The 21,064-nt window shown below is 37.2% G+C and overlaps 1 protein-coding gene across 2 annotated transcripts in view; it reads left to right on the top strand.

The window, feature by feature from the left end:
- The window catches only part of LOC130915833 (transcriptional enhancer factor TEF-1-like), a 106,237-nt gene extending 86,086 nt beyond the window's left edge, over nt 1-20,151 (top strand). For both annotated transcript variants that reach the window (XM_057835955.1, XM_057835954.1), the window contains 5 exons: nt 4,495-4,619; nt 6,891-7,064; nt 10,315-10,455; nt 15,080-15,232; nt 15,316-20,151. In XM_057835955.1, coding sequence (XP_057691938.1) covers nt 4,495-4,619; nt 6,891-7,064; nt 10,315-10,455; nt 15,080-15,232; nt 15,316-15,429 — 707 coding nt within the window. In that variant the 3' untranslated portion in view covers nt 15,430-20,151. The remainder of the gene's footprint in view (nt 1-4,494; nt 4,620-6,890; nt 7,065-10,314; nt 10,456-15,079; nt 15,233-15,315) is intronic.
- The last annotated feature ends 913 nt before the right edge of the window (nt 20,152-21,064 follow it).

Genomic DNA, 21,064 nt, shown 5'->3' on the forward strand with positions numbered 1-21,064 from the left:
CTGACTGCTTTACAGCATACCTCACTACCCTCATACATTGTAAAGATGGAAGTCGATGCGAATGCTTTCGTGCAAATTCTGCAAAGATGGCAAAGCAACAAAAGAGACAAAACGTTTTGTCCGAGTAGGGAAGAAAAAGGGAGGCTACCAGGGATAAAAGGATACTCAAGAATAAACATTGGCCCAGCTTTCACTCGCTGGCCTGACCCCCCGCCACCCCCCAAATAGCCACACTAAGCCACATGGTTGCTAACCGTTGTATGCTATGCCACAATTTTTAATATTACTATAACCCTTGGCACAGACACTGGAAACGGAAATTTTGTTTAATCCATCTGCAAGCAACCGGGATATCATTTCACGACACTGTGCGCTGGTCGTCATGGCAAATGCTGTCTTCCTTAAGGCAACACACTACCACTTTAGAACACCGACGTCAGGAAACGAGACCAAAACTGAAAAGTTACCTAATGTTGCTTTAATGGCGAATTGCAAGCAACTATCAAATGCATACTGCCACCTACTGTACATGAATGTGGTAGTTTCTATTTGTCAATATCTTGTTTACCGGCCTAACCTTGGTTGTACTTATTGTTGCCTCTAGTGCTCAGTTACGGTAAAGTTGTACGGGGCTTATCGATTGCACCGGAGGCATGAAAACGAAACTATCAATTCACCATGAGACAAAAGGCAAGGCAAGCCAAATTAATTTATATAGCACAATTCAACACAAGGCAATTCAAAGTGCTTTACATCACATGAAGATCATAAAAATCACATTTAAATCAATACAACGTAAAAACCAAGACAATCAAAATATATAATGTAAATAATATTTTACATAAAGATCGATTTAATCACAAATAGAATAAAAATAAATAAATAAAAATAAAACAAAAACTACTACTAATAATAATAATTGAAATCAGCAATGGAGATAAGCACAAGAGGAATAGAAAGCAAGTAGATTGAAATATATAGACAGTTATGGATATGTAGTGCTAAACAAAAGCGTTTTTAGCCCTGATTTAAAAGAGCTAACAGTTTGAGCATACTTCAGACGTTCAGGTAACTTGTTCCAGAGGTGAGGAGCATAATAACTAAATGCTGCCTCACCCTGCTCGGTTCTTGTTCTTGGAACATGCAGAAGACCGGTTCCAGACGACCTTAGGGGTCTAGATGTCTCATAGGAATCTAAGAAGTCAAGCATGTATTTTGGTCCAAGGCCATTAAGTGTTTTGTAGACGAGCAGTAGTATTTTACAGTCTATCCTTTGACTCACTGGAAGCCAGTGTAGCGATTTCAAAACCGGTGTAATGTGGTCCAGCTTCCTTGTATTTGTGAGGACTCTGGCTGCAGCATTCTGTACTAGCTGCAGCTTCCTGACTGATTTTTTATCAAGACCCGTAAATATACCGTTGCAATAGTCCAATCTGCTGAAAATGAATGCATGCATAAGTTTTTCCATGTCTTGTTGAGTCAGAAGCCCCTTAATTCTGGTTATATTTTTTAGGTGGTAATAAGCAGATTTAGTGACAGACTTTAGATGGCTATCCAATTTTAGGTCTGAGTCAATAATTACGCCAAGGTTTCTGACTTGATTTGTAGCTGTAAGTGACATTGTGCTAAGTTGCCTGCATATCTTTGACCTTTCCTTTTTTGGCCCAAAAATGATCACCTCTGTCTTCTACACATTTAACTGGAGAAAATTGTGGCACATCCATTCATTGATTTGATGAATGCATTTACTCAGGGACAGGTACAGTTGTGTGTCATCTGCATAGGCGTGATAGGAGATGTCATACTGTTCCATTATCTGAGCTAACGGAAGCAAAAAGCAAACAAACAAAAGTAACGTGGAACGCAGGCGACAATTTGAAAAGTAGTGGAGTAAAATGTAAAGATATCTGCTGTAATATGTAGTGAAGTAAAAGTAAAAAAATACCACTTCATATTTGTACTCAAGTACAGATACACAAAAATGTACTTAAGTACAGGAACGAAGTACTTTTACGTCATTTCATTCCACCACTGGGTTTGGTTTTATTCTGGGGGCTATTGCACAAAAGTAGGTCAAATACAGCCAGGTTAAATACAGGTATTCATTTACTCCTAAGGAGCATGAACTGCTTCTTCAAGAATATGTACTAACAGCCAGTATTAGCCAAAAAGACGAACAAGTAATTTATTAAAAATAAATAAATAAATAAAAATTCAATAGTAGACCAGCCAAAAGCGGAAGTAGCCCAAACATAATACTATTGATATTAGTGTGTTATCGTATGTTAATAAAATGTACTCATTACAAACTGTCACTATAGAAAGATCTTTGTTGACATCATTTTCGGCACATGCACAGTTGGTTAGGTGGCAAGAAATAACAAACACAAGAAACATAACAGGCAAAGGAGACGCAATGAAATTTAGTGTGTAAAATCTCTGATATAGAAACACAATGCATTGGTGACAAAATCAAAGTAAAACATTTTTGCGACCATAGGGCGCACCGTATTATAAGGCGCAGGCTCATTTTCAGTGATATTTTTGTATTTAACACACGCACAGGCGCACCACATTCCTGGCCGCATGAAAAACATATGCTAGTATGCGTGCTCACGTTTTTTTGGGGGGGAGGGGGGTTTAAGTGCGCTTTATGGTCATGAAAATATGGTAACACGCCTGAGGACTATATTTTTTTAGGAGAGTTGGGCCAAAGTCTTTCGAAAGCTAAGGCCATGCTAAAAGTAGATTGCAGATGATGCACATTAGAGGTATTCTTTTTTAAATTTCCCTAAATAACACATAAATAGTCAGGAGAGTTTCAGGCTTTCTTTGGAGCAACCAGTGTACTATAAGAGTAGCAAATTCTTATCCTGATATGGGTAGTGCTTTTCCACATATTAAATGTTACTCAAACCGTTTTACGATAGAAGCCACCTCACGTTGAGTTCGGTCAGCGTATGAAGCAGTTGCAGTCTACCATCAGATCTCAATGTTCCTTCTCGCAGTGATACACTGAAGCTTCAAGTACTAGCTAAGAAAGCCTAAGAAAGGCTGTTTTATACGTGACACTTCTGCGTGGTCCTTCATGCGGAAAAATTACTTAATCTCAGTGACCATGCCTTTCTGGGTGGCGCACAAACACATCAGATTTCAGCATCGCTTACCTGCTGAAATTTTTAAACCACACAAACATTTCTGAGTGGAGACGCATGGTGTATGAGTTGCTATTGTCGGAGGCGAGTGGCGGGTCTGGAGAGGATTCATCAAGGCAAGGCAAGTCAAACTTATTTATATAGCACAAGTCAACACAAGGCAATTCAAAGTGCTTTACATCACATGAAGATCATAAAAATCACATTAAATCAATAGAACGTAAAAACAAGGACAATCGAAACAGGAAATAAAATTATACATAAAAATCGCATTTAATCAGGAATAGAATTTTTTTTTTTTAATTAGAATAAAAAGACTACTACTACTATTAATAATAATAATTGAAATCAGCAATGGAGATTTCACAAAAAGCACAAGAGGAATACAAAAAAATAGCTTGAAATATATAGACAGTAATGGATATGCTGTGCTAAATAAAAGCGTTTTTAGCAATTCTTGTGGAAAAACTTGACAAACTACTAATTGCAGGAGTTCACAAGGACAAACATTTGTATAATTGAGTCGGAGTGGGGGTGCAACGGTACAGGTAGCCCACGGTACGGTCCATATCTCAGGTTTTGGGCTACAGTTTCAATTCGGTTTCGGTACATAACTTGTGCTGAAGGAGAACAATTTTTTTCATCTGAATTTTCTTTATTTTCCTTGTCAGCAAAAATTGCATTGTGCAACAAAAGTTTTAACACTATAGAGTAAAAAAAATATACAAAATTAAAACATAAAAAAATGTAAACATAAAAACTTTCAAATGGAAAGTGCCTCAAACCCTTGCGTATACACTATACAGTAAAATAAAAAGAGAGGTAAAGTGCAATTTATCTTTGACAAATGACTCTTTTATATACAATCTGGGGGAAACATTCAAAGAACGTGAGGTAGTGCTTTGTCTATTTGTTAAAATATATATTTTTTTATAATTACAACGTTGCTGTAATGCGTGTGGGAGGGCACAATGAAATGTGGGTCGAACATTTTAAATAGGTGACGAAACCACACATCTTACAGCACTGCTTATATTCTTGTGTTTATCTAAAGTGGCGTTATATGCATGTCTGTCGAAAAACATTCTCGATAGTTGTTTTTGCATTGACAATGGAGATGCTTGTTCACTTTGCTCGTGTTCCCCTTAAAAAAATGGCACAACGCAATTATGAAAGTGTTATTTGCTGTTTGTGAACATAGCCAATGACGTGCAGTGAGGTTCATGGCTGGTGAGGCACTGACATGAAAGTCAGATTTACAAATTTATGAGCCAAACATAATAGTACAGTAGCCTGACATTAAAACTGTTAAACAGATATCTGTGTGTGTGTTGTTCAGGTTATGAGCGCCCAGCAGCCGAGTCTCACAGAGAGCCAGCGTGGCAGGGTCGCTCCATTGGCACCACTAAACTAAGACTGGTCGAGTTCTCATCGTTTTTGGAAACCCAACGAGACCAAGAATCGGTCAGTATTACAACAAGATACATGCACCCCCTCGCCACATACGGTACTCACAATCACAGTAGATGACAGATAACCCATGTTAGCCTCTATTGTGTCTCCATGTATGAGCAACCTCGTCGAAAGGTCTGTCTATTCAGTCTATCTGTCATGCTGCCACATTGTGGACTCAGGGCCATTTTTCTGCCTTGCACTCACAGACAGCCGACATTTATCCTCCTGATTTTGTTTGGCTTACTTCTTTACTGCACAAATTATTTCAGCAGGATACAGGCAGACACATTGTTGAATAGTCAGGAAAGACTCATGTACTCATATACTGTACTTATACGTATACAGTGGTATGAAAAAGTATCTGAACCTTTTGGAATTTCTGACATTTCTGCTTAAAATCACCATCAAATGGGATCTGATCTTTGTCAAAATCACACAGGTGGAAAAAAAAGTGTCTGCTTTATCTAAAACCATCTAAATATTTATAGGTTTTCATATTTCAATGAGGATAGTATGCAAACAATGACCAAACAGACGCTTCCTGTAGCTGCAGATCAGTCTGGCACATCGATCAGGACTAATCTTGGCCCATTCTTTTCTAGAAACCTACTGTAGTTCAGCCAGATTCCTGGGATGTCTGGCATGAATCGCTGTCTTTACGTCATGCACATCTCAATGGGGTTCAACTCTGGACTTTGACTTGGCCACTCCTGAATGTGTATTTTGTTCTTCTGAACTCATTCTGAAGTTGATTTACTTCTGTGTTTTGGATCAATATCTTGTTGCAGCATCCATCCTCTTTTTAGCTTCAGCTGTCTGACAGATAGCCTCAGGTTTTCTTGCACAACATCCTGATAAACGTTTGAATTCATTCTTTCAATAATCATTGCAAGTTGTCCAGGCCCCGAGGCAGCAAAACAGCCCCAAATCATGATGCTCCCACCACCATGCTTCACGGTGGGGATGAAGTGTTGATGTTGGTGAGCTGTTCCATTTTTCCTCCATACATGACGTTGTGTGTCACTCTCAAAAAATTCAACTTTGGTATCATCAGTCCACAAAATGTTTTGCCAAAACTTATGTGGAACGTCCAAGTGCCTTTTTGCGAGCATTAAACGAGCAAAAATGTTTGTTTTTTTAGACAGAAGTGGCTTCTTCCGTGGAGTTCTCCCATGAACACCATTCTTGGTTATAGTTCTACATATAGTTGATGTGTGCACATCGATATTGGACTGTGCCAGTGATTTCTGTACATCTGTTGCAGACACTCTAGGGTTCTTTTTTTTTTTTTTTTTTTTTACCTCTCTGAGTATTCTGCGCTGAATTCTTGGCGTCATCTTTGGTGGATGGCCACTCCCTGGGAGAGAAGCAACAGTGCCAAACTCTCTCCATTTGTAGACAACTTCTCTGACTGTCGATTTGATGAACATCCAGACTTTTAGGGATGGTTTTGTATCTGTTCCCAGCTTTATACAAATCAACAAATCCTTGATTGCAGGTCTTCAGACAGCTCTTATGACCGAGCAAGGATGTACATCAGACAATGCTTCTCATCAAGACAATTCTTACCATGTGTGTACTTTAGTGTGTACTTTATAGTGGGCAGGGCAGCTTTAAACCACTCATCAGTGATTGGGCACACACCTGACTCAAATTGTTTGGTAAAAAATTGGTTTAACTTGCTCTTTAAGTCTCCTTAGGCAGCGGGTTCACGGTCTTATTTTTTCCCCTTCTGTCATTGTTTGCATGCTATCCTCATTAAAATATGAAAACCTATAAATGTTTGGGTGGTTTTAGTTAAAGAAGTCATTTTTTTTCATCTGTGTGATGTTGACAAAGATCACATCACATTTGATGGTAATTTTATGCAGAAATGTGAGAAATTCCAACGAACGATCTCAGATTTGTGGTCAACTTGACGTCGACTAAATGGTGACATCATTATGTTGTATTTTTATTTGTTTCTCCATGGCTGACATCCCCTTGCTGTCTAAAAACTGCACACGTTCCTCCTGTGAAGCTCACTCTCCCAGTTGCGCATAAGCCTGCCACCGACTGCATATCTAATCAGGTTCAGACATATTCAGGGGCTCTCAGACCATCGAGACTTTCAAAACTTCCAATGAAAATAATGTAAAACAAATTCTCACTCACCAAGTTAAACATAGGCTATCAAAGGAAGAAAATTGCTCAATTCCCCCAGACTTGATGGCAGTAATTAACTCAGTTGGATTTTTTTTTAAAATTTGTGTGATTCATTAATTCTTTTAAATTTCGCAGTACAACAAGCACCTGTTTGTGCACATCAATCAAAGCAATCCAACCTACAGTGACCCGCTGCTGGAGTGTGTGGACATCAGGCAGATCTATGACAAGTTCCCAGAGAAGAAGGGTGGCCTTAAAGAGTTGTTTACCAAAGGCCCTCAAAATGCTTTCTATCTCATCAAGTTTTGGGTGAGCACATAATTGAACATGACTTCCTGCATGCACAAATTAGTTTTTTTTTTCTCCAATCCTTATCCAACTAATTATTCAATCCAAAAAAAAAAACAAAAAAACTGCTTTATTCTTGTTTAAAATTGTGTCATTCTGTAAGTAATGCTGGCTGAGACCGGCGATGAAGTGGGGGCTGGGCAGCACGAACACTAACTAAATTACAAAACAGTGTATGTAGCCTTCTTAACTAATAATAATAACTAACTAATAGGGGTTTAACGGTACAAAACAAGTCACGGTTCGTTCCGGGTTCAGTACAACAGGGAAAACAAAAAGTCTGTTTTTATTAAAGCATTTGAAAGGTAAAGTTTGTTCTATTTGCTAAAAATATAAATGAGCTCTTATTAAAGTGCAAAATAAATAGAAGAAAACATCAAACTTGTGAATTTGTACTTTTATTGCTCTAAAAGTTCTTTAATTCACAGTTTATGTGCAAGCAAGACAACACACCCATTTTGGTAGGGATCAACTGAGGTAACAGTTAAAGTCAGGTAGCACACTTTTTTATAAAAACACGTTACTACTAGTGTTGTCAAATTTGTTGCGATAACAGGCGGTAATTAATCATTTTAATTAATCACGTTAAAATATTTGATGCATTTAACGCATGCGCGGAATGACCCGCTCATGCATTGGCTCAAACAGATTACAATGACGTTGTTTTTTTGCACACACACACACACAAAAAAAAGAGGCAGAGAAAGGCAGTGGACACATTCATTGGACCGCGCCGTTTATTGGCATAAGCTTCGGCAACTTCTTCACAACAAACATAAGTATCATTTAGTGATACACAACAAAAATTATATTCCTATCTCTCAAAAAAAATAATGTTCACAAAAAGAAAAGCTGGCATTCCCAATCAAAACTCTATTCAAACATTTCGTTTAGCTCACCAAATACATTGGATGGCAATATTTAGTCACAATATACAAACTATCAGTGGTCTCGTACGTTGTGAAGCCAGCACTCAAAGGAACGTAAATCACAATAGACCCAGTCTAAAAAAAAAAAAAACTAGGAGCTGCGGCATCAGTCGAGGGACAAAACACACTCATTGGCTTGATTTCTAAGTAATGTAAAACTCGCCATTGACACCTTGTGATGTATTTCAATCGCTATCTTACGTAAAGACACTGTGGAAGAACGGCTGTGACGTCACCGCTCGACGAAGTCAACAATGGCGAGCTACTAGTTCATTTTTTTTATTGAAAATTTTACTAATTTTATTAAACGAAAATATTAAGAAGGGTTTTAATATAAAATTACTATAACTTGTACTAACATTTATCTTTTAAGAACTACAAGTCTTTCTATCCGTGGATCCCATTAACAGAAAGTTAATCATGTTAATGCCATCTTGTGGATTTATTGTTATAATAAACAAATATAGTACTTATGTACAGTATGTTGAATGTATTTATCAGTCTTGTGTCTTATCTTTCCATTCCAACAATAATTTACAGAAAAATATGGCATATTTTAGAGATGGTTTGAATTGCAATGAATTACGATTAATTCATTTTTAAGCTGTGATTAACTCGATAAAAAATTTTAATCGTTTGACCATTTTCAATGTTGGATTATGCACAGTTAAGTATAAACCATTACCACTAAACATACACTGCTACGAAACATACATTTTTATTATTGTGTAAAATAAAATGAAATGTGCAAATTGTTCCAAAACTGAAAAAGCATCTCTTTAAATAGTGCAAAAATGAAAACTCACTCAGTGTTTCAATGTCTTCAGCCTAGGACTGGACCAAATTAACATTTCCTGATTTAAAAATATAAAATAAATACACTTCAAAGAGTGTAATAATGCATTTGATAGTACCCACTCTGTACATTCTCTCTATATCTCTCTCTATAACTTTCCTAGTAATGATCAATGAAAAGTCTTCGTCTGTTTTGGTTTGGTTTGTCTTCTTTGTTCCTGTCATGTCGGTTGTTGATATAGCCACATTGCCTCGAGCGCCCCCTGGAGTAAAAGAGAACTAACGCTGACATGGATTTTTTTTTTCTCAAATGTATTCGCCGTCTGACTCCATGCACCAAACGGTATTTTTTTCTCTCTGGCAATTGTCTGTGTTGAGAAAGAGAGTGTGTAGATAATGTAAACATGATACGAGTCATACACACGTGGTTTTTATGGAAAATAATTCATTTATTTTTGTTCTAATTTATTCTAATTTTGAGCTATGACTGTGGTTTTAGGCTCACCGAAAAGACTGCGTTTATTTTAATTTTATTTAGAATATTTTATTAGAATTTATTTTACCTTAACATTATACTTGTGCTCCAATTTGCTAATGTTTCGAAAACTAAAAATCCTGGAGAAAATTCCTCGATCAATTTTTAAAATCGAATTAGCCGAATTATTCGAGTAATCGTTTCAGCTCTAGTCTCAACCTTTGTGTCAGTGAAACAAGCACTCACAAGTCTGAGTCTGTCAACAAAATCATGTGGTGTCAGTATTGAACAAAATAAAGCAGATAATCCCTTTTACACATTAAGCATTATTAAAATCTAAAAAGAAAACGACCGAGACAATAAATAACCAGGCACTAACTGTACGTCAGCCGGTAGTTTTCCATTGGGCCTTTTCCTTATGCTGACAGGTGTCAGGCTGGCTGTGTGTTCCAAAAGTGATAATTTCTCTCAGCCTGGAATATGGAAGTGGTGAAGTGATGAACACACACACACTGGCTTTATTTGAACACCTGCTCTCCTCCTGATCCTGTGTTGCTTCATCTACACTTAGGAATACATCTGACTTTATCCGTAGAAGCTAAGAATCTCACTCTTACGATCATTATTGTGCAATTTATTTGTATTAAAATGATGATCATTTCCTCCAGTGTTGTGTAACAAATTTTCCAACGTATAAAAAATTAACTGGACAACCATCGTAAGAACCGCTGTTAATATTATGTGACACAATTTTATTACTAGCATATACTGTCAATTATGACCAAAAAATACAATCATTATTAAGGCAAATCTTCATAGGGCCTCTGTAGAGACAACAACAACCAGCAGAGGGAGATCTTGGACCTTCATTTGTACTCATTGGTCTTTCCCTTTCTCATATACACAAGCTTTTACTAACTACTTTAAGTGACAACCCTTGGGCATACGACCAAGACTCATTCACTTATTTGTGCAGTTTCACTACATTCTCTTTTTGCTTTCATTTTGGTAGGCTGACCTAAATTACAATGTACAAGATGACCCAGCTGCCTTCTATGGGGTCACTAGCCAGTATGAGAGCTCAGAAAACATGACGATCACCTGCTCCACCAAGGTCTGCTCTTTTGGAAAGCAGGTCGTAGAGAAGGTTGAGGTAAGAAAGAATGCACTCGTTTTAGCTAAAGTATTCCACTCATTCCACTCAAAGCTATTACACATGTCTCATCTCAATTTTTCATCTTCATCAAGACCGATGATGTATATTTACCAGAAATATTCAAGCTATTCATTAATGTGTGGAATTGGAGATCGACCGAAACGGGTTTTTCAGGACCGATACCAATTATTAGTAGTTGGAGGGGCCGATAACCGATTTTTAGAGCCGGTTTTCATTTGCAATAAAAGTGTAAAAATTTGCAGTAAAAGTGTAAAAACTGGCGTAAAAATTTGAATCATGCAAACACTGAACTGAACAGAACTGCCTGAATTTCCTAGACTCAGAAATATCTCTTATAAAGTTGAATAAAAAGTTACCATAAATAAATAGCTCTCATTTTCATGACTTTCTCAATTACCATTTAACCAATCAAAGGTGAATACAAGTGCAGGAGACAGCTGGCAGGAGAGACAGAGGCGCAGCTACATTCATGGACTAAATTATTAGCACCCCTGGGATTTTTCCCGAAAATACAGCATTTCTCGCAGACATTAATGCAATTACAAATGTTTTCAGTATGAATGTGTTTGTTTCTTGAATGTGCATTGGAAAAACACAAAAAAAGCTGAAGAGAAAAGCCAAAATGTACACAATTTTACATAGAGTGCAAAAAATGGGCTGGACAAAATTGTTGGCACTCTCAACTCAATATTTGGTTGCACATCCTTTATAACAAATAACAGAAATCAATTGCTTCCTATAACCATCAACAAGTTTCATGCACCTCTCAGATGGAATTTTGGACCACTCTTCTTTTGCGAACCGTTACACGTCTGTCAGATTTGAAGGGTGCCTTCTTGAAACAGCAATTTTGAGATCGCTCGATAGTGTTCAATATGATTTAGATCTGGACTCATCGATGGCCACCTCAGAACTTTCCAGTGATTTGTCTCCAAGAGGTATAAACAGTACCTTATTGTACCTCACAGTATCTTATTTTTTACTTTATTAATATGTGTTCTGTCCTCACTAAATGTGAAGCTGTTCAGCTTTAAAGACATCAAACAAGCCAATTGTGCTCTAAGAAGCTTTTTACCGCCTTCACGTTTGACAATTTGTAAAGCTGTAACACACATATGTACACTTACAGTATGTTCAAAACGACACACATTTTAATTAAAAAAAACAAACAAACAAAAAAAACACTTCACTCTAAACAATATATGTTCGGACGCCCATCTAGTCTGATCAATATGTAAATTTAGTAGATTAAATTTGCCTAATTTGCCTAACAAAAATCTGCTAGTTTAAATGCTACGAATGCTAACGTATTTACAATTCTCATAGCAAATCGCTCACACATAAATCCACAAACTATAGCAGTGAACTTAATACAAATGCGTCCACAATCATATATTAGCTAAAAACAACTTACAGCCTTAAGTGGGCCAAACCAGAGCGCAGCTAACCTTTATCCATGTTAGACGTCTGAGTCTGCTTCTCAGTCATACAAGGCAACAGTCCAGCCAGACCCAACACTGCCACCAGAGGGCAGTGTATCTTTCATCATTAACTCATTCACTCCCAGCCATTTTCACCGGAGCAAGGCTTTCGCTCCCGGCCGTTTTACTGGATTTTGACTGATTTTGCAAGGCCCACAGAAAATTCTGTTCTATTGCTATATAAACATGGAACCCACCAAAAGAAAGGTTAGACTCACTTCTTTCAGCAGGAAACAAAAGTTAGTTCCTTAGTTCTCCATTCTTTAGTAATCAGCATTAGAAAATAGCTTAGTTTGAGCAATTTTCCAATTTCTGATGAAAAAACAGAAATTGAGCTTTTTGTGAAAGCATACATTTCAAACATAACTTTGACTTTAACACAGCTATTTTTTTGTTTTAGTTACATCCCAAACATCTGAATAATGTTTCCTTTTGCAAAATAACATGAACAACAAAACAAATAGAGCTTTTGATAGCAAAGTAACAATTTTTTTACACATGCAGTAACTAACTGAGAGGTGACGCTGTTGTTGCCGCGCAAGCCACGTAAACTTTTCCCTCATTGCCGCCTGTCTCATAAAGATGGATTTTTTTGAGTCTTTGCGGGGTCTGTTCGGCGAGCAGCACGGACTCAACGACATCGTCCGCTGCACTCGGTGGTCCCGGTCGTTCTGCTCAATCGTCCAGCGCCTGGCATCCCGGGCGTTCTCTTGGTTGTTCTGCTCGGTCGTCCGCCGCCTGGCATCCTTCCGCCAGCGCCCCGGCCGTGCTGCCCGGCCGTTCATTGCGGTTGAATCAGGTTGTGGTTCTTATCAAGCGCGCTACTGCCCTAGTGGCCAGTTTAATTGCTTTAAAATGGATTTTCATCTTTGTGCTTTGGAGCGCAGTTGAATCAGAACCCAGATATGTCTCTTATGAAAAAACGTAACGTGAGACACTGAAACAATTGAAAATAGAACGTATTTATACTTTTGTGGGAGCAAATGAGTTAAACAAAATGCAATACCGTAATTATCGGACTATGCTACTTTTTTTCTTCATTTTGAATCCTGCGGCTTATTGTCCAGTGCGGTTTATTTGTTGCTTTATTTGTGTTGATAGGCAACACTTTATAGCGGCGTCATAAGACTGTCATAAGACCATCATGTTTATGACATGACACTATCATGGGCATTACTGAATGCTTATGACAGATGTTGTTAAGTGTCATCCGGCAAATTATGGTACTAACTCCATTTATGTCCAGCGGGGATATTTTACATCCAGTGAGTCAATTTACCGGATAACACTAAATGACATCTGTTATAAGCATTCATTAATGCTCATGACAGCGTCATGTTATAGTTATGATTGTCTAATGACAGTCTTATGGCGCCACTGTCAAATAAAGTGTTACCAAATACCATAACTAGCAATTAATGAAACAACAGTACTGAATAAATAATTAGCACAAAACATGAATTTTGATTGTTATTTACATCGGTGCCGCGGCAATGCATGCTAGGAGGCATGTTGGACAACAACAGGTTTGACAGCAGGTGGCAGCAGAGGTTGACTGTCTCCCCCAAGGGAACAGTGATGGCCAAATGAAGCATCTTGAAGCAATGAAGCTTTGCAGCCAATTGGTTCAATGCTTCATGGTGGTTCATTTGGCCTCATGACAATTGTTTGATGTGGCTGTCAAATAAAGCGTTACCAGTTAATATCTTCTGGTGTAAATATCCCATAATACATAGAGGACAGTTGTAGCTTATACTGTTATCTAAGAACAAATGTCGTTTTTGCGTCAAATTTGATGGGTGGCAGTTTATAGTCCAAAAATTATTGTAGTTATTTTGAGATGTACTTTTGGGTTAATTCCAATTTAGGAACGGAACTTTTTCGTAACCCCGGAACTACCTGTACTTACAACATACTACTTGCATTCATACAGGTTATTTACCATAATTTTCGGACTATAAGACGCTACTTTTTTCCTTCAATTTGAATCCTGCAGCTTATAGTCCAGTGCGGCTTATTTGTTGATTTATTTGTGTTAATAGGTAGCACTTTATTTGGCAGAGGTATCATAGGACTGTCATAAGACCAAATGAACCACCATGAAGTTTCAAGAAGCTTCATTTGACCATCACTGCTCCCTTTGGGGAGACAGTCAACCTCTGCGGCCAACACTGTTGTTGTCTAACATGTCTCCTAGCATGCAGTGTAGCGCTACAGATGTAAATACCAATCAAAATCCATGCTCTGTGCTAATTAATTCTTCAGTCACTGTTCCAATTATTTAATTAATTGCTTGTTATGGTATTTGTTAACACTTTGACAGTGGTGTCATCAGACTGTCATAAGACCGTCATAATTATGATATGACACTATCATGGGCATTACTGAATGCTTTTCATAGATGTCATTAAGTGTCATTTGGCAAATTATGTCACTAACTCCATTTATGTCCAGCTTGGATCTTTTGCATCTATTTAAAAGTGAGATAATTTGCTGGATAACAATGAATGACATCTGTTATAAGCATTCATTAGTGCTCATGACAGTGTCATGTCATAATTATGATTGTCTAATGGCAGTCTTATGGCACCAGTGTCAAAGTGTTACCAAATACCATAAGTAGGAATTAATGAAACAATTGGAACAGTAACTGAATAATTAATTAGCACAGAACATGGATTTTGATTGGTATTTACATCTGTAGCGCTGCACTGCATGCAAGGAGGCATGTTGGACAACAACAGTGTTGGCAGCAGAGGTTGACTGTCTCCCCAAAGGGAGCAGTGATGGCCAAATGAAGCTTCTTGAAGCCTCATGGTGGTTCATTTGGTCTTATGACGGTTGTATGATACCTCTGTCAAATACAGTGTTACCGGTTTATATCTTTTGGTGTAATATCCTAATATACAGTGAGGATAGCTGCGGCTTATAGTCCAGTGCGGCTTATCTATGAACAAATGCCATTTTCTTGCCAAATTTGAATGGTGTGGCCTATAGTCAGGTCCGCTTTATTGTGCGAAAATTACTGTAGTGTGCACTACATCTTTATAGTTTAGAATCTTTGAATGAGTATTTGAATAACCTTGTCTTGAATTGTCACATCTTCTCTTCTTCCTCAGACAGAGTACGCCAGGTTTGAGAACGGGCATTTTGTCTACAGAATCAGTCGCTCTCCTATGTGTGAATACATGATCAATTTCATCCACAAGCTCAAACATCTGCCAGAGAAATACATGATGAACAGCGTACTGGAAAACTTCACCATACTGCTGGTGAGCAAAAAATACATCTTGTCTTGATGTTGATATGTTTAAGAGTGCATTTTTGACTGATTCTTTATATTTGGGAATTTTAGGTAGTGAGCAACAGAGACACTCAGGAGACCTTGCTGTGCATGGCGTGTGTGTTTGAGGTGTCAAACAACGAACATGGAGCACAGCACCACATCTATCGTCTTATTAAGGAATAATACAACTCTTCAGGCGTGCACACGCATAGACACACACAGCCTTTTCTAGATATACGAATGCGACATTTGTGGTGAAATGTCTGGAAGTTAAAACTACAAAAAGTGTCTTTAAAGCAGACCATATCATGTTGAGAAGAACTATAGTTGCTACATTGTCAAAACTATAGTGAGAATCATTTGAATTCATATCAAATGTCACATCGCGTTTACTACCACTTCTTTTCTATTTTGTGTTGCTTACATACTTGAAAAGAAAACAAAATCAATTGTTGTTTGTGTGCGTGCGTCTCTGTGGTAAAGTTCAGACCCTGTGTATGATCAATATTTATAGCAAGTTCATGAAATAACACTATCACATTGATATATATATATATATATAGTTAAATATAGACAGATGGTGTTGTACACAAAGCAATGGTAAATTGTGTGAGCTACAGTCTTGCACGAAGAAATTGTCCCAAAGAAAATATTTTTTTCTTTATCATTTTCTGTTTAAAAAAAAAAAACACAGCAGCAAAACTTTGGGAAATTATTATGGCTATATAAAATATGCATATACATATATATAGTAATTCCAGGAATACTATCTAAAATGTATGTTAATAATAACTTATAACTAAAACTAAGAAATTCAGGTACATTTTTGTGAAATATTGATTTCAATGTACTGACCATGTGAAATATACAGTTACACACTACCGTTCAAAAGTTTGGGGTCACCCAGACAATTTTGTGTTTTTCTTCAAATGTCACACTTTTATTTTTCAAATGAGTTGCAAAATGAATAGAAAATATAGTCAGGACGTTGATAAGGTTAGGAATGATGATTTTTATTTCAAATAATAATTTTCTCCTTCAAACTTTGTTTTTATCAAAGAATGCGCCCTTTGCGACAATTACATTTTTGCAGACCTATGGCATCCTAGCTGTTAATTTGTTGATGTAATCTAGAGAAACTTCACTTCACTCATCCAGAAGAACCTCCCACAAGTTGGACTGGCTTGATTAGGCACCTTTTTGCGTACCATACGGTCAAGCTGCTCCCACAACAGCTCAGTGAGTTTGAGATCTGTTGACTGTGTTGGCCACTTTTTTACAGATAGAATACTAGCTACTTGCTTCTTTCCTAAATAGTTCTTGCATAATTTGGAGGTGTGCTTTAGGCCATTGTCATGTTGTAGGATGAAATTGACTCCAATTGAGCGTTGTCCAAAGGATATGACATGGCGTTGCAAAATGGAGTAATAACTTTCCTTTCCAGCTAAAATAGTCATTTACCACATTAATAATGTATAGAGTGTTTTTCTGATTATTATAATGTTATTTTCATTGGGGGAAAAAAACACCAAAAAGGAGGAAATGTCTAAGTGACCCCAAACTTTTGAATGGTAGTGTATGTTTAAAAGTAATGTTTGGAAAGCACTGTGAATTTTATAAACTGTGTAACACAGTTAACAAGATGGGAGAACAATTTAGATTGTTTTAAGCAGATGGTAATAAAAGGTGTTCAGTTGATTTACACATGCTTATTAGAGCTTTAACACATGTGGACTAGCTTAAGTGTTTAAAGAGACTGAATGTCTGGTAACATTCATTTCGATCATTACAGCTCACGTACCTGTTTCTTTTTATTTCTTTTCATTTGTTAGTTGTGAAATAGGGCACATTGAACACTTAAAGGCAGTACTTTTCTCGTAGTTTGTTAAATTCCATAATACCTTTATGAAAAAAACCAAATGTTGTGCATTGTAGCAGGTGATGTTTACTTGTTGGTGATGCTAAATGGCATAAAGTGCCTTTATCTGGAAACTAAAGTGTCTTCTATATGTCACAAAATTCCTTTGAGTGAGGTTTTCTGTCCGTGTTCAAATTGTTGTTTAGATAATAAGGCTTTTCTTATGACTCCAATGTTTGATTTATGTTGGTTTATGATATGTTTTTTATTGTAGCAGGTTGAAAATTAAATCTCAATGGGTCATTTTGCAAAGCAGCATCTGCTCCCACTATATACCTGTTTGAGTTTGTGTGGAGCTCTTGTTGAGATTGACCATTGCCTCATTCAAAAAAATGTTTGGTCTCATGTTCTACATTAAGAAATTGTATTTTGTGTGTTTTTGTCTGATAAATGCCCTTTAACCACTATATTATTTTATGGAGATTCAACAGCACTGACTTTTTGCCCTGTCGTCACCAAATCGTGCGCATTCATAAATATGTGACTAAATGCTGGCATTCTGTAATGGGAATTTAAAATAAACTTGAATAATGTCAACAAAACTGGAACAAAAAAAGTACCTACAGTGGTATGAAAAAGTATCTGAACCTTTTGGAATTTCTTACATTTCTGCAAGAAATCACCATCAAACGTGATCTAATCTTTCGTCAAAATCACACAGATGAAAAAACAATGTCTGCTTGAAGTAAAAACACCAAAACATGTTTAGGTTTTCCTATTTAAACGAGGATAGTTTTCAAATAATGACAGAAGGGGGTAAAATAAGTCAGTGAATTTAATATTTTGTACCCCCCCTTTGGCAGCAATAACTTCAACCAGACACTTCCTGTAGCTGCAGATCAGTCTGGCACATAGATCAGGACTAATCTTGGCTCTTTCTTCTCTGCAAAACTGCTGTAGTTCAGTCAGATTCCTGGGATGTCTGGCATGTATCGCTGCCTTTAGGTCATACCAGCCTGTCTGTCTGACAGACGGCCTTAGGTTTTTCTTTGCAAAACGTCCTGATAAACTTTTGAATTCATTCTTCCTTTAGTTGATTGCAAATTACTCAGGTCCTGAGGTAGAAAAACAGCCCCAAATCGTGATGCTCCCTCCACCATGCTTTGCGGTGGGGATGAAGTTTTGATGTTGGTCAGCTGTTCCATTTTTCCTTCACAGATGACGTTGTGTGTCAGTCCACAAAATATTTTGCCAAAACTTGTGTGGAGTGTCCAAGTGCCTTTTTGCGAACATCAAACGGCCAAATTTTTTTTTTTTTTTTTTTTTTGTTAGACAACAGTGGCTTCCCAGCTTTATACAAATCAACAATGCTTGATTGCAGGTCTTCAGACAGCTCTTTTGACCGAGCCATGATGCACATCAGTTAATGCTTCTCATCATGACATTTTTTACCAGGTGTGTGTCTCATAGTGGGCAGGGCAGCTTTAAACCACTCATCAGTGATTCGGCACAGACCTGACTTAAATTGTTTGATAAAAATTGGTTTCAATTGCTCTTTAAGTCTCCTTAGGCAGAGGGCTCACTTACCTATTTTTCCCCTTTCTGTCATTGTTTGCATGCTATCCTCATTAAAATATGAAAACCAATAAATGTTTGGGTGGTTTTGGTTAAAGCAGACACTGTTTTTACATCTGTGTGATTTTGACAAAGATCAGATCACATTTGATGATTTTATGCAGATATGTGATATGTGTGTTTATGCAGATGTGAGAAGTTCCAAAAGGTTCAGATACTTTTCATACCACTGTAACATAACAAACGGCTGTAAAATCATGAGCTCAATTGTTATGTTAGTATTGTGATTGTTATTGGCTCTGGCATGATTAATAATCCATCCCAGAATTAGTTATTTATACACTGCAAATGTCAAAACACACTTTTGGACACTGTTTTCATCTTGGTTGGCAGTCTGCTGCTGATTGGGACCAACTAGAGAGAAAATGTCCTCCCTTGTTTTTCTTTTTTTTTTTTTTGTCCTGCCTGTCCTGCTACTGTAGTGGTGAATATTTGATGTATTTCAATGGCTTTCAATGTCTACACCAAGCAGGGCTTTTACAACCAAGAATCCTGCCCTAATACGTCCGGAAAAATAATTACATCTACACTAGCATGTTTTTAGAAAAAAAAAGCTTCCACAGCCAACCGCATTCATCCGCTTTCAAGTACATTCATAGCAATGCGTGAAAAATTGTCCATAATACCCCCATCCTTCGCATGTGGTCTTCAATATGAATCACTGCAAGAGTTTGTAAATAAATGGAAGCAAAAAGCCCGTCTAATAATTAGATCTAAACCCACTGCGAAGGTATTCATGTTTACTCTAAATGTAAACATCGGTCTCATGTGTGAGGTAGGTACAAAGTTTGTCACAGAAACGTTTCCACAGTTAAGTCTTAGATTGTCAGTGTGCACATGATGGCGCTACAAACGCAGAATTCGCACAGCTTCACTTTCGACTGAGTTTTTAAGAACCCTCGTTTTCTATGCCCAAATATTCATGTGCGTGTGGATGATAGGCCAAACAGTAAAAAAAAGTTTTTTTTGTTTTGTTTTTTTAAAAATACCCTGCTAGGTGTAGACATTGCCCAAGTTTGTGAATGATATTTGTGTGTTGTTAGTGTTGTCTCTGGAGATTTAGAACCTTACTGGCACAAAAGTCCTCTAACAAGTTCCCAAATGGCCTTGAATATTTGTTTCCCATTGTATAAGTAATGGGAGATGTTTTTTTTAAGGTGCTTTGTATAAAAGTAACAATAACGTTTATTACAAATGTTGTGTATATCTTTGATAATCTAATTTCAACGCTATTTTGTGATGAGAGTACATCTAGGAGAAGCCAAATGCTAGTAGCGTACTTATTGGTACTGCACAGGGTCTGATCTTTGCTTTGTAAATTGTAACTTTTTCCCCTCATGGCTCTAAAGTATGATAGATATTTTTTAGCTTTGTAGAGACTTTGTATGCATATGCTATTCACTTTCAAATAAATGGCCAGTTCTAAATGTTTTGCTATTTTACTTCGTGTGAAACATACTGTATGTTGGAGCAGTGTTTTTTTTGTTTTTTTTTATTGATGCAATGTGGCAATACAGTACTACTTCAAGGGTAACTGATGACGTCATCAGTATGAGCATCTAGTGGTTTAAGTGTGATTTGAGATGTGGGCGAGCCTTAAAAAAAGTGGGGAAAAAATCCTATATAGACACACAGGTGAGTGAAACAAGACTGTTTGAGTCCTCTTAACACTTAGATTAGGTTTTCCTGCAGTTATATAAATATTCATAACAATCCAGCCAGCCACGGTCTCTACTTTTTAGTCAACTGGGCTAACTATTAACGTTTTGCCATTACACAAGATCTAAAGCCGTTAGCCGTTTTAAAAATTAAAATTTCTTATCGGCCTGATGAATTGTTGAATATCACAGAACTTCATCCAACTCAATTTATCATTCGTCACTTCCTTTGCTTATATCGCCATTTTAAAATTCCACGGAAACATTCAAACTATGCATGATTCAAACCAACACTGGCAGTTTGATTGATTCGTTATATGCTGTGGTTTAAATAGGATGGGGCTGGCAAAGGGTGATGCACTCTGATTTGTTTAGCATGCCAGTATTTACCGTATTTTTCGAACTACAAGTCGGGGCTTTTTTCATAGTTTGGCTAAGGGTGTGAGTTATACTCTGGAGCGACTTGTGCTTGAAATTATTAACACATTATTATATCATTTCACATGTTATTTTGGTATTTTGGAGTGACACTGATGGTTTGATGCTTTTTAGCATGTTCTTTATGCTATAGTTAACTGAATAACTCTTATAGCTACGTTACCTTAACATACCGGCCACACTCCCATTTCATTGTTCATGCATCTTGTAACATTATCATATTGTACAC

The sequence above is a fragment of the Corythoichthys intestinalis genome, chromosome 5, assembly GCF_030265065.1.
Source record: "Corythoichthys intestinalis isolate RoL2023-P3 chromosome 5, ASM3026506v1, whole genome shotgun sequence".
Taxonomy (NCBI): domain Eukaryota; kingdom Metazoa; phylum Chordata; class Actinopteri; order Syngnathiformes; family Syngnathidae; genus Corythoichthys; species Corythoichthys intestinalis.